A 14,926-nucleotide genomic window follows, 5' to 3' on the forward strand; every position below is an offset into this window, starting at 1 on the left:
ATCTAAGATACCACAGAATCACTATATCAAAATGCGATTAATACACTACCATATTTTTCTAAACTGACTCTTTGGTACTAACCAATTCACATCAGAATCCTATTTCTTGCTTGTTAAAATATAGTCACACTGTCTAAGTAGTGACGATACGTCAAGGGTGTACTCTTCCTTCACCCCAACAACCATCACGAAGTCTAAAAGGTTCAGAAAATAAGAGAAAAACAAGCTACAAGCCAAGAACTCATTAATTTTGAGTGTTAAATATATGGTGCTGATGAATGCTAATTTCCCTTCAAGTTCAAAGAACTGGTAAGTTGTGTTTACCTCACTGTTATCTTAAGCTTGTGGGATAGTGTTAACTGATTGGACAGAAAAAAAGGATATGTATTTGATTAACAAGAGAATCTTTTATTTCACTACTAAAATTTAAAGTAACTCTATCTTCATTGGCTTTAAAATTCAGAAAGTGCTGTAAATAACTTGTTGAATGAATCAGTTTTGTGAATGGACTGAGTAGTGATGTCCACGTCTGCATCTTATCCAGTGTCATTAATTTATATTTTAGCTGCAATTTCAAAGATTCACACACGTAAGGATCAAACTTTAACAACAACACATGAAATAGACACCGGTTCTACGTGAAAATCTCCACTACAGAAATACAAAATTAGCTGTCAAGTTAAACTAAATTTCTTGCTTTAAAAAGTAAAGTGTGAGTGCTTTATTCAACTTTAACTTTCGGGTATTTTACTTACAACTCATGATTTTAAATGCATTTTTCACAGGTAAAAGTATTCCTTTTGGTCCAGAGTGAGATCTGAGATTAATGCTATTGGCAAAAACTTACAAATTCTTACCTGGTCATATGCTTACAGGTGAGGTTAAGTCTTGGTCTTAGCCTGCGTTTTGTTTGTCAGTGAATTGAAAAACATATGCAAAACAAATAAAACCTTATCATGTAACAGAAAGTCTGTGGAAAATTCCTCAGAAGATTCAATTTGCTGCAATGAATTTACAGCCTTTAGAAAAACAAAGCAGTGATAACTTTCCAGTTATGTAATTCAAGTAGTGTGTTTGCAGACGCTTATCTCTTTTTATAAAATACAGTGGATCTATTTAAAGAGATAACCCTGGAACTGGTAAACAGCAAGGGAGTTGAGGGATTGCCCTAATAACCCCTCCATATGGTGATAGTCTAGTCCAAACCTGTGTGCATGTGTGTTCCAGTGTGAGTGTGGCGTTTTAGGCCTGTGCTAAATATCAACATGGATACCACACTAATTCAGCCCCCCCTCCAGCCTCGTCTTTCCATCTTTCTCTCTATGTCTCTCTGTCTATGTCTCTCTCTCAGTGCTGTCTGCTAAGCCTCTTACCTATGGGATTATTGGCAACGCTAGGTATTATATAGCTTCATTCATCTGGATGATGCGTTATTAATGTGTTGGGGAATGAAACCATCTGTAACCGCGGCAGAGGATGATGTGAGGATGAGGGGGAAGATTTGGAGGTTGGGGGTGTGGGGGCTGGTGTCTAAGAGACGCGGTAGAAATGGTCCGAGCTGGACTTATGATGGTAGCCGATGGAAAACTGTGTGTGTGTATATTTGTGCTGAAATAGAGAGAGGCATCTCTAATTGGTGGTAATGGTGAGGTTTGTTTGAATAAGTCTGACAGAAAAGAGAAGAGCAGTAGTTACAATCTTTTACAGATGAGGCATACAAAAGCATCACGCTGTGCACAAAGTGGTCAGATATGCAGGCATACACCCAGTCAAACTGAGAAGAAAGGATCATAATTTGAGTGTTTCTTAAGCTCCTTTCAGACATCCCCCTGTACATATTCTTTCAAAAGGACTGTGACTTGTCTGGCTACTTTAGGCCATTTTAAAGGGCTGTTAAGAAAACTGTCTTTTGACTTTCAGACATTAAGTACACACTAGTGGCAAAAACAAAATCATGATAAATGAACAGAGTCAAAGCAAATGAGACTGGCTCTGCATTGAAAAGTGATCTGAATGAGTAAGGATGGGGGATCTTGGAAGAATTCCCCCCATTATCATTAAAAGCATACAAGGGATTTTTTTTAATAATGCAGTTCCCCTCTGTAGTAGAGTTGCTAATACTTTAAATTCGGTAGTTTTCCCAAAAAAGTTCTTGGAACTTTTCTGTTCCAATGACTATAGCTCTGAGGCAGATGTTCCTTTGGCATATTGTTTAGCCCCTTGTAAATTATACTTATATAGTCAGGACTAGGGCTGCACAATATATTAAAAAAAGACATTGTTATCATGATAACGTTTACACATTGCTATATGTGAATAAAATGACAAAATATTTGACTATGTTTGTGTCTGAAGGTCTATGGTAGCAACATCAGCAGGTTCTTGGACAGAACTGTGTAACTGATTGTAGTAGTATTTTGTCTTAAATTATAAATTATTGAGTCAGCATACAAACAATAAGTGCATTTCAACATTGTTAAGGAACATTTTTCTTTGTACATGAAATTGGTATTTCTTTAGGCGAACAAGAAATATTGCAATATTATCATTATCGTAATGCTGTACACCCATATCGCAAGTTTTGCCAATATCCTGCAGCCCTAGTCAGGACCATAACTATTCAGACAGTGACACAAATTTGGTTTTGGATAATGACCCAAAAGCAACCCAAGAGGTTTTAAAGGGAAATAAATGAGATGTTCTTCAATGGCCGTGGCAGTTGCTTGATCTAAACCCAACAGCATAACTTCTCAGATACTGAAGACTAAACTGACCGACAAATAGGCTGCAACTGAAGGTGAATCTAGTTTAGACCTGGCAGAGCATCACCAGGAAGGAAACTCAGCGTTTGGGTGTAATCAGGAGGTCCTGGCTTCAGGTGGTCACCCAAGTATAAAAAAAATCATCCGATTCATAAGTAAGTTTATTCTGTTACTTTTTAGCCTCTACAAATTTAGCAACTTGTTTAAAATGGTTCTAATTCCTAAATGGTTAATACAATATGTTTGTAAACCTCTTGAATTAAAATCCATACTTCAATCACATCTTGGTTATTTCATTTCAGATCCACTGTGGTGGTGAACACAGGCAAAATGACATTTGTGTCACTGTCCAAATACTTATGAACCTGACTGTTGTCCATGTCATTTGAACATTTGAACATCTACCTCAGCAATGGTCAGGGTAATAGCAGAAGAAATGTAAGGCAATGAACTGGCGACATGCCCAGGGTGTACCCCGCCTTTGTCAGAAATGTAGCTGGATACTTGCAAATTAGACACTTCCTCTGTTCACAGTTATCCACCTTTCCAGAGGCACCCAATGCTAGTTTTGCAGACAATCTCCTTTGTTTAGATCCCTCACATAAATGGGTAATATCAGTTATGACAGGATAACCCAGATTAGACCTGTCTTTCTGGACAAAATTAAGAAAGCTTCAGACCAAGATTTAAACGTTTCACTGTCTGTCACTGTCTGAGTGCTTGGGACACCATTTTCAAATTAATTAATACAACATCATTTTGTTCCAGCCACTGTCTTTTGCAGTTTAAGGCTGTTCACAGAGTACCATCTCAGTGCCATGTCACATCATTTTCATCTGTGCTGGTTGGACGTGCAGTTTTAACCAAATGGAAAGGTGCTTTCCCACCCACTCATGCTCAATGGGTGGAGGACCTCATGTCTTGTTTTGGTCTGGAAAAAATCCACTATTCACTTCTCTGATATAAAACTTGACAAGATATGGGCCCCTTTATGACTTACTTCCACAACTCAAAAATGCTCTGACTTCTTATGCAAACACACCCAGCTCATTACTTATTGTATCATGTAGTGTTATAAAGGCAGTAAATCAATGGTCCTTGATTTTCTGTTTTTGTTTATTATTGTTGGTTGTTGGGAGTTTGAGGTTTGTTTTCTGCATTGAAAAATTTTGTCTTTAGTTGAACATGTACTGTATCTTCTTTCACACCAGAAAATCAATATAGATATTTGATTTAATAAAGAAATGTAGCTGGGATAGGCTCCAACACCCCTGCAACCCTCTCTAGGATAAATCTGTTCAGAAGATGAATGAATGAATGAATGAATGAATGAATGAATGAATGAATGAATGTAAGGCCAATACATGTGTAAGACACTTCATTTCTACACATTTAACATGTGCCTGACACACAACTTGAGCTACATCAGTTTAACTATGGCTCAAATACAATCCTAAAATAGGTCTCCTAGTTAGAAAACAAACAAACACAAATAGTAGTGAACTTCTTTAATTCATACTTGTTTCCTCTGACAATGACTCAATAAGAAGCAGAAATACAGAGGCTAGAAACGAGTCTGAAAACTTGAAATGATTTCTCTCTAAACTAGATGATCTGCCAACTGTCTGATGTTCCAAATATTGACATAAAACTGTCAGAAAATAACTGTGTTTTATCTCATTTGCTCTTTTGTTTTCTCTCCCACCACAAGATTCAGTGAAGCTGTTCAAGAACATGGTGGTCATAATAACATTCTTGATTTAATTTTTCCTTAAATTTGTCATTTGTTTGTATGTCTGTGGAGAAGAAGCAATATGCGGTTGCCTGTGAAGAAGTAAATAACTTTTTTCCTTGTTCAACCCTGTTGGAGAACATCAGTGACGTTGTCTTCATGTTCATTGTCTCTTGAAAATGTATTACAAGTTCTTGTGCAGTTGCTTGTTGTATGTTCAGCACCAATATCTGTCGCATCAGTCATTTTATGACTAACATTACAAATATTGTGTTGCTGTTAAACCCTCAGCACCCTGTTTGCTATTAACTTGATGATGCTGTTATCCATTTGCTCTATTAAACATAATATGATAATGGAAGTCGCTCGACTCTCATCTACCAAGCAAGAGTCAACATAATTGACAGGCCTGTGTGAGTCATGCCAGAGTGGCTTTCTCTTCCCTGAGTGTATGTATAGTATTTCTAACATCCTGACACCTGTGGAAAAGTTGAATGGCTGTCCCTCTTTTACACAAAGTCAGCAAAGAGACAGAGGACGACAGAGAGAAACACCGCTGTAAAAAGATTACATACACACATTCAGCACCTGTGCTAGAAGGAGTATTTAGCAGGGAAGTGCCTGTTAGGCTAGCAACAGAAGATTTGTTGTGATGTTTGAGCTGCTATGGATACCCAAAACCTTCAGTCTGCAAACTATACATACTCTGACATTTTCAGATTCCGTACTGACATTGATATTTTGCATGTGAGTCAGATGAGCACGATGAAACAACATTGTAGGCTTTTTACGGTAAGCTGCATTATGATAATAATAAAATGTTTTCTTCCATTGCAGGTTTGGAAGTGAGATGCTGTCATGTATACAAATTACACTTCAACTTCAAAGTGTCTCGGGTTTTCGATATCTCTTTCAAGTCTGAGATGTATACTTCTTCCTTCAGATCTGAGTATGTTCAAACCTCTCTCCCAGACTTGTGTGCGAATTCACAGCGACAGATGGACGGACTGATGGGTAGGCTGCACTTTACTTTTCCCTCATTACAGACTTTACACAGTAACACTTTATTGATGTGATGATTCGGATGTTTGAAATTGTAAATCACACAGTGCATCTTCTGGGTGGCCCCGGACTGTAATTATTTATGTTCAAAGGTCTGTTTAAAGGAGAAAAGCTAACACTCCAAGACGATTTACTTTTTGGGGGAGTGCCAATTTAACTGCCAATTACCACTGCTAAAATGGCTTTGGTATGATACAAAAACCAACTCTGACAGTGACTGGCACATGAAATAGCACTGAAACAAACTACACACAGTAGGGTAGGTGACAGAGGGAAAAAAAAAAAGCACCTGAAAAATAGGTGAGAAAAGAGGCTCTCTTACAAAGTGGAAATAAAGCTTTCAAGAACATGAAAACTAGATAACCAGCTCTTAAAAATCATTCTTTGTATTATTCTTTTATTCAAATATGTATCCTCCTCATAGCTTATAGCATATCACTACAACTACAGGTAGAAAAAAGGTAATTTAGTGGCAAGTGCTCATACTTCATGAGTGGAGCTATAAATATATTCATGTAAGTGGGTGTGTTTCTGTGGAGCGGCATCTACTTATATACATAATTTTGGATGTTTGTATGAGTGTTGGTGTGTGTGTGACTCAGCGCTGTGATCATGGATGCCATGGGATGAATCACGTCGTGGTTGTGCTCGGCGGTTAGAGAACAGACTGGTAGCAACAGTAGATTTCAGAAAAGCTTCTAAATGCAAAACATATGTAGAGTGCACTGATACATGATTACAATCTGAAGGAATATCCGGCACGATTGATTTCAGTTCCCTTAATGATCTTTTTTGTATTAGTTTTTAACGGGAGCGGCTCATTTATTCCCATTTAATTCTAAAAAAAAAAAAAAAACAGCTTGTGAGTGCAGTGTTTCTCAAAAGTAACCAGCACCATATGAGAAGAAGAAACATTTGTAAAAGTTACAAAAGAACAATAATACTAGTTTTTATACAGTAACATGTGGGATCCCCCACAGAGCTGAAATGAGACGAGAATAAGAGACTTCCTTCTGCTTTTTGCTTTTCCAGTTTCTGTGTGTTATACACTACATCTACTACCAGCCGTAAACTATTCAAGTGAAACATCTGCTGGCGCTCATTTCTCCTGCAGCAATGCCAAGCGTGCCACTATAGGAAAATAATGTTTCTGAAATGAAGTAGAATTCATAGTAATTTGTGGTTTTGCGTGTAGCTAGTACATTATCATCACACTGTGCAAAAATCAAGAAGAAATGAGGGAAAACGTGTCGATGGAGTCCGATGCTCATCTTTGCTAGAGGAAAGCCGCTCGGAAAAGTCATGTGTGGGGATGGAAAAAGTGCACATCAGAAGTAATGTTACGCGTACTACCATGACTAAAAGGGAAACTCTTTACAACATGTGTGAGCTGGACACCCGCTGAGAACATTACGGTATATGACTGCCGCGGCAGACGGAAAAGAAAATGCTGACGACCAGATGTGAAGCTTGAAGCTAGACTCTTTGTAAAGCTCAACATCCTGCTCCTGTGGAAGGTAGATTGGTTTAACGCAGGCACGTTTATAGTTTTTCACATCCATCACCACGACCGCCTTAATAAGCACCTATTAATAATAACTATGATGCTACCTTCTGTAATAAATTGATGTCAGAAAAACAAGACAGTCTAATTAATAAGTGTGTGAATTTCTCATGGGTACTCTGCAACAGGTAGTTACAGTCTGAGTAGAAAAATGGAATATTTGCTTCACGGAGCAGACATCGTTTCAACACATTATATCCATACATATGACGGTGTCTGAGATGGGAACAACAAGCTGATTAGAGAAGGAGATGTCGACACTCTCTCCAGCAGCATTTTCCTCTAAAGACACAACAGGAGACAAGTGCTAATGACAACTATAGCTCCTTCCTGCTGGGATGACAGATCCGAAGCTATGCATAATGTTTCCATCCAACACAAGTTATCACATAGGCATTTTTCTGTTATTGTCATACTGTAGCTTCTGGCTCATTCTTTTCCAGATCAAAGTGCCGCTCTCCCCTCACTTAGGCGTGGTGCCTCATATAGCTTCAGTTGGCGCTGATGTGTCACCCTTAGGGTGGACAACTCTGCTTTGCCAAGTCACACACACACACACACACACACACACACACACACACACACACACACATTGCCCACAAGGGGGGAAATGAAAATGTGGTTATTAACTAGTTGAGGAGGCTATGCATGTGACAGAGGGTGACCAGTTCAATGTTGGGAGTCACAGAACTGCAGAGGAAGAGAGAGACGAAGTCAACAATGTGACGGGCAGGCAGCAGGATAGCTGGCTGGTGGACTGGCATACAGTCTGTGTGAAGTGCCTCGAGGCGATGGGGATGAAAGCTCTCCTCAAAAGGTCATGGGCGCAGATCCACTGTGTGTTTTAATAGTGAAAGACTTTTGAACAAATCATTGTTGACACAGCATGAATAGGTACTGACACAACAGATCCTCTATGAAAAGGAACCTCAGTGCTTGTTATGTAACTGTATAACTTAGTTATGGACAATCCTTATATGAATATTACAATAATCCTGTAACAATTCAGAACTAGTGTCATGATGTAAATTCAGTGATGAACACTGGAGACATATCTGTTCCTACTGGACTATTAGGGGGATTATAGTGATATTTCATTAGAGTACTCTCAAACTGTCAAAAAAATAATTTTTTTTTTTTGAAAATCCACTCATATGTAACCCACCCTTGGCATGACTTTGAACTATGAGGATGCCAGCAGGTGGGACAAGACAAGATTCCTACCAGATGAAGCAAGTGACTCATGGTGAAAGCTGCGGAGGAGACAGATGATCCAGTGACTGACTGTGCACTGAGGCCACAGTGTATCATACTACACCGACAACGGTTATCTCCTGGTGGCGTGGCCGCTGAGGAGTATAGGCTTCACTTGAATGGCTGGCAGCTTTATGAAGGGAAAATGCTGCGCGCTTGCCAGAAACAACTGCGTCCAATTTCTTTAGGGCAACCTAACTGCTTGAGAGACCATGCAAGCAAGAAGCTCAATTTTCGAGAATTTAATTCCAGACATCAGGTTGTGAAAATTAATCACATGCGGCGCAGAAGCCCTGTTCAAATACAAAACCTGCTCAGTGTAGCCCTCGGGGTGAAAGAGCAGTCAGTGGAGTCTACAAATAAACATTTAGATTTTGGGAGCCCATTATTTTAAATGTAAAAGACAAGGCATGGTATGAATTCTACTAGTGAATGGGCTCAAGTGCACAGTGTGTAGAAGATGTTCATTAAATGAGTGTGTTAGCTCTGGCTCCACACTCACATCTGTCCTGACCTTATGCATCGCGTTGCCATTGCCAATTTGTTTGTTAGGGTTTCAACATACAACAGATGACGCTAATCTTTGTATGCTCATCAGAAGCAACTTTGCAAATTGGGTTATGTTTCAATTTGGCCTTGAACAGACAGTGCTGCTGACCCATGCAGCTACTGTATTTGAGTCAAAACACCAAATGGACCGTGACAGGCACAGGCAGCCACAGTCAGTGATATTTAGGCACTTCCACGGCTACTACCTTATGAAAGGATTTGCCTTGCCATGCTATCATCCTGCCCCGGAGTGAACTACACGCTGAGTTCAGATTTCATACTCAGCTCTGGCATTTTCAGCTGGAGTCTGGGCTGGAGTGCGTTCATTCTAACAGCGCATTGTGGCTCCTGTCCTCGGCTGGCGTTCAGCTAAGGATGCCCGTCTCCCAGCATCGCTCTACAGGGGCTTTTCATACATCTGTGTAGCCTCTGTCATTTCCCTTCGATCCTGCCTCCGTTTACAAGTGACAACATAATCAAACACGAGTCGCTCATTCATTTAAGGCCCAAATGTGTGCGTGTCTCCAAAACGCGCAAACTGTGGATGTTTGGATCTGCCTGACAACCCCTCCGGGCTTCATCCCGGCGAGAATGTCGCCTTTCAGCGGTGATTTTAGGTGAAATACATCGGTAGCTGCTGTGTCTTACCGGCTGCTGTATGTGGCGAGAGGTCCCCCTCCCAGGCGGAGGAAGATGCTGCTGCTGCTGCTTCTGCCGCCGGACCCCGTGTTGGAAATAGTCGCTGCCAACGGCTTTGTTGCCCGCGACCCGGTCCCTCTTCTCCCGGACGTTGGAGCCTCCGTTTTCCCTCTCTTCTCCGGAGTCGAGGCTGCTGAAGTTCCACACGATCAGGGTCTGCACCAGCAGCACCGTGAGGGCTGCGATCAGGGCGGACCGAGACCGACGGGCCAACCTGCGAGCGCACAAGCCGCCAACCATCTTCGCACCGGGCTGCACGGAGCTGGAGGACCGTCTGAGGCTCTGCGCAGCGCGACGGGAAGAAGGAGTGGAAGTAGAGGGAGGACGAGGAGGAGGAGGAGGAGGAGGTGGTGGTGGTGGTGGTGGTGGACGAGGAGGAGGAGGAGGGAGTCGGAGCTTTACGGTCGCGAGGCGAGGAGGAGCGTCGACAAGGAGAGGCACAGGGCCACCGTGTGGAGGAAGGCGGCGAGGACGCAGCGACAGACGCGCATCCAGGCTACGGCATCTGTTGTATGGAGTCCAAACGAGCATCTGTGAAAAGGCTGCTGTGATTGTCAGCCTACGTCCTGCACATATTATAGACATGTTTTGTTTTTGTTTTTTTGTTTTTTTTTTGTTTGACACCCAAACGTACGGCCCGCGTGCCAAAAGCGGCCCACCAAAAGGTTCAATCCGGCCCGATGGATAAATGTGTGAAATGCAAAAATTACACTGATATGTTAACAAATAAGGGTGTCACAATCATTTTAGTTTAGAGGCCACATAGAGTACAATTTGATCTCAAGTGGGTTAATCCAATAAAATACTACCATAATAACATAAATAATGACAACTCCGAATTTTTCTCTTGCTTTGATGTAATATATTTTTTAGTTTGGTTTAGTTTATTTCAGACACAAACATAATACAAAACATAGGGGAAAATAATAATAATAATAATAATAATAATAATAATAATAATAATAATAATAATAATAATAATAAAACCTAATTTTAAAAAATCGAATAGTCGAAAAAGAACAACTGTTGTGCCTGAAATTAAATGAAAATATTTTCATTTACAAACAATCCTCTCACAAAAAATGTAAATAACCTGAACATATTTGAACAATCTGAAATGTCTTGACAGAATTAAGTGCAATTTCAACAATATTTTTCCAGTTACTAAATGTTTTATGCCTTTCTAGATCGATCGTGATCTGTAGGTTATAATGCACATGTATACCTAATAATGATATAATATTGTTAAAACTGTATTTATTTTTCTGAAGAAATTTCAGCTTTTACATGGTCATTCAGGTTATTCACATTTTTAAAGGCTGGTTTTTATATGTAGACATTTTCTTCATGTAATTTAAGTGGATAAAAGTTTGGAGGTGTCATTATTTATGGGTTATTATGATAGTATTTTACCGCTCTGACCCACTGGAGATCAAATTGGATTTTATGTGGCCCTTGAACTAAAATGAGTTTGACATCCCTGTATTAAAGGTTCTCCAGAGGCTCCTGACAGACACTTCACACATCCCAACAGGAGCGTAAACCAGAAATCCTGACCCCACTGACACAGTTTATTGGGCATCTATTAACTAATTCACACACCCTAGTGTTTGTTAGGAGACCTTGGAAAAATAAATCCATGTCCAATTTACACATCACTGGTTAGATCCCAGCTGGAGCCAGGCAGAAAAAATAGCTTTATTCCCAGCTTTCCAGGAGGTCAGTTACAGCTGTGCTCTGGGGCAGATGAGAATGCAATGATTTCTTTTTTTTTTTTTTTTTTTTTTTTTCTGTAGATACACCATCACGACTGATTAATCAGCATCATGGGAGTTACTCGTCTGAGTGACTGTGTTAACCATCTTGACACTGAATGGCTATAATGGCTGGGATGAAGGCATGTTATTCGTAGTTAAGATATTCATTCAGTGTCAAAGCTGCAGGAGGTGGACATCACTGCTTCCTTTTGCAGCTCATTCCTATTCATCCAGATTAACCCATGAAGACCCAAACATCCATCTATGACCGAAACCATCTACTGATCTAAACTGTTTAATACCTGTTGATCCACTAATCTGATCAATATATTGTATGTAAATAATTGGTGTAAAATGCAGTTTGTCATCTTTTCATGGTCATCAGATACGACCAATTTGGACATTCAGAGGCTCCACGAGGAACATAGAAACACCATCATCTCCTACAATATTGATTCACCAGTAAGACCCATGGAGTTTGATAAATGACAGTGGATGGAGATGCTTGTTTTATGTTCAGTTAATGATAGATTTTACTGAAAAAGTCACTTTTCTTCAGTTTTCTCAATTTCTCATGTAATAACCTTTGAATTTACTCTGAGCTTTTATAAACATCTACATGATCAGTGAATTAAATATAGGAAAATGCCTGATTCTCACTGAAAACCCCCCCCACAAAATACAGAAGATAATATTACAACAAATGGTGATAACTCACTTAAGGAAGGTTAAATGACAACAAAAATTCATTTTAGAACTGACACAAAAGTAGCACTGGGTCTTAATGGGTTAAAAAGATTCATTGTAGAAATGAATGTGACGATGCTGTTTCATGTCACAATGGAAAGCGTAGCCAAATATCCCAGGTAGGGTGGGGGGCTGGAATGCAATGTTACCAGTTCATGATAAAACTGCATTTAATACCGTACATAAAATAAGACAAGGTCCTATTTTACACTTCTTTTTCGAAGCCAGCAAAAGGCCTGTTCATCATCATTCTTCTGATAACCTCTAATTAAGCTAATATCTGATATTTAATATTGCTGTGGAAAAGGTTAAAATGGGTTATTGTTTCTATGTGGAGCCATGGAGTAGAGCAGTAGAGTCACATCTGATGGAATCTAAACAATGCTCAGCAATTAAAGCTGTCTGTCATGTTTGTTACCCCCTACCTCTCTGAAAACACATGATTAGCCCAAACCTCACCAAAGCCTTAATCACGGGGTAGGTTTTCTGTAGCCTAAAAAAATATAAAGGAGATGCAGAATTCTCACTTCCTCTCAGACCACTTGAGTTACAATATGCTGCAAGGTAATTATGTAATGTTTGTCTGATGATGCCAAAAGCTATTGCACACTGAAGCTCTGTGTCTTATCTTAGGGAGTGTGTTTTTGTGTATAGTTTTAATGACTACCCTGTGAATTTGTGATAGTCACCTGGGGAGGTTAGGACAACTCAGCTATCCAAACACAGAGGAGACACCAGAGTCAAGAAGAGAAAATTATAAATGGAAAAAAAAAAAAAAAAAAACCCTACAGTGAAGACTTTTTTTTTTTTTAATAAAATCATCCTAAGTGGTGTGAGAGCAAAGGTTATGATACAGATACATAGTGTATGCTCAGAACTTGCAATATAAACTAATATTGAGTAGTTTCCCTCCCATTTAAAGTGAAAGGAAGGTGGCCAAAACTGACGGCCTTTTCTGCTTGTGTCAATGCATGAAATGAAAAATATGCTAGATTCTGACTTCCTACACAAAAACCATAAAGAAAATGGCATAGAAAGGAGAAAATCTGCCACTTGACGTGAATTGTTTTGGAAGCTTTTTGAGTCACTCTGAGGTAAATGGGTAGGAATGATTCAGAGATGTTTGATAAAATGCTTACTGAGCTCCAGTGACACGCAAACACAATGACTAAGAGAGCAGGGAAGCTTCTAATACATTGTTTCACCTACACCCAGAAAATGCTTTTTGTTTCTGCAAAAGCAGGGTTACACACACACACACACACACACACACACACACACACATGATTCATAAGTATGACACTTTTTTCATAAAGAAGCTAAAATAAACTTACAGCCAAGTCTATGTGTGACTCAAGGACTGACGGCAGTGACTCGAGTGTTAGCGAATTAACTGATGTAAATAAAAAAAGAAAAAGAAAAAAAGTTCTCCTTCCAAAACTGAATCAGTCGACTCTAGGGTTCCTAAAGTTATGATGTAATTCACAGTTAACACACCAAAAAGCCCACTCATCTCTCATTAAATCTAAAGATACACACCCTGGGTGTTACTCCATGAAGCTAATTATATATGGACAGTTATTTTCACATAACTCATATTAAATTTAACTATAAGTGTATAACAAAATCACATTTATATATAGCACATGAAAAAAAATCTTATTCACTCTACACTTCTCCTTCCTCAAACTCACCAGGAGCCATGTTCTTCATTATTCTTCCAATAACCCAGGTACGACAAATATATGAGGTCAGTTTATTAATCAAGAAGACGAGTGTTTCACCAAGTTCACACAAGCTGACACGTCATGAACTTGTCATAATAATCGTCACATTTAATGAATACTGAATCAGCTTGCAGCTCTGTTATGTAACCACAGACAGCTTGACTGATGTGGTGAAGAAAATCATGATGAATTGTGGGATATACTCACTAACTCTGGCTTTGAAAATGAATAAGTGACTGTTCAGTGAAATCAAAGTGTGCTTGGCTTACCAGCTTTACCTGGCGGCACATGGAATAGGATTGACCATCTAAGTGCCTTTTCCTCAAAATAAAGCCTGTAGGAGACATTTCTAATTTTAATAATTAAGAAGCTGATACCAAGTTTTAAAACCTAAGCACTTGGTTATGAAATAGAATAAGATTAGAATTATGCTTTTAATTCTGTGTGGAAAGTAATTTAATTTTAGAAGGTGTATACTAGCCCCAGGAATTAAAGTCACGTTAAAAAGAGTGGTCGGTGCTGGTCTCACTGACTCGCACACGGAGCTCTACACTCCACTCTGAGTCCACTATGACCGCATTTCCCAGAATTTGGGTGGGGACCCAAAAGTGAGGTCTGAAGCTGTTTTTATTGGGTCCACAATTATCAGAATAAAATGCATAATATAATATTAATATGAAATGTGCATAGATATCAGACATTTGACTGTAGAGAAGAGACTGTAGAGTTTTAAAAGACTGAAATAACAGAAAAGATCCAATATGACAGACGACAAAAATATCAAGACTCAAATGATGTAAAAGGGGGACTTCCACAGTAGATACAGTACTTTAGCAGTAGTGAAACATTCAAGTGTGCTTTTTGATAGAGGAAGTGTTGGTTCAAAAAAAAAAAAAAAAAGATATCATAGGGATTCATGACAGATTTCTATTTATGTCCAGAGGAGACATAAAACTGATTTTATTGCATCTTGAACAGAAGAGGTTCACATTACTATGGCTGCTGAAAGTCTGAAAAGTCTGGACACCCACTAATTAAATGATCTATTAATAGACTTCATCATTTCTCCAGAG

The 14,926-nt window shown here is 39.3% G+C and overlaps 1 protein-coding gene across 1 annotated transcript in view; it reads right to left on the bottom strand.

Moving 5' to 3' along the window:
- The window catches only part of xylt1 (xylosyltransferase I), an 87,691-nt gene extending 77,757 nt beyond the window's left edge, over nt 1-9,934 (bottom strand). Inside the window, exon 1 of the mRNA XM_030141098.1 lies at nt 9,572-9,934. Coding sequence (XP_029996958.1) covers nt 9,572-9,862 — 291 coding nt within the window. The 5' untranslated portion in view covers nt 9,863-9,934. The remainder of the gene's footprint in view (nt 1-9,571) is intronic.
- Nucleotides 9,935-14,926: the final 4,992 nt, after the last annotated feature.

Source organism: Sphaeramia orbicularis, chromosome 1 (genome assembly GCF_902148855.1).
Source record: "Sphaeramia orbicularis chromosome 1, fSphaOr1.1, whole genome shotgun sequence".
Taxonomy (NCBI): Eukaryota; Metazoa; Chordata; class Actinopteri; order Kurtiformes; family Apogonidae; genus Sphaeramia; species Sphaeramia orbicularis.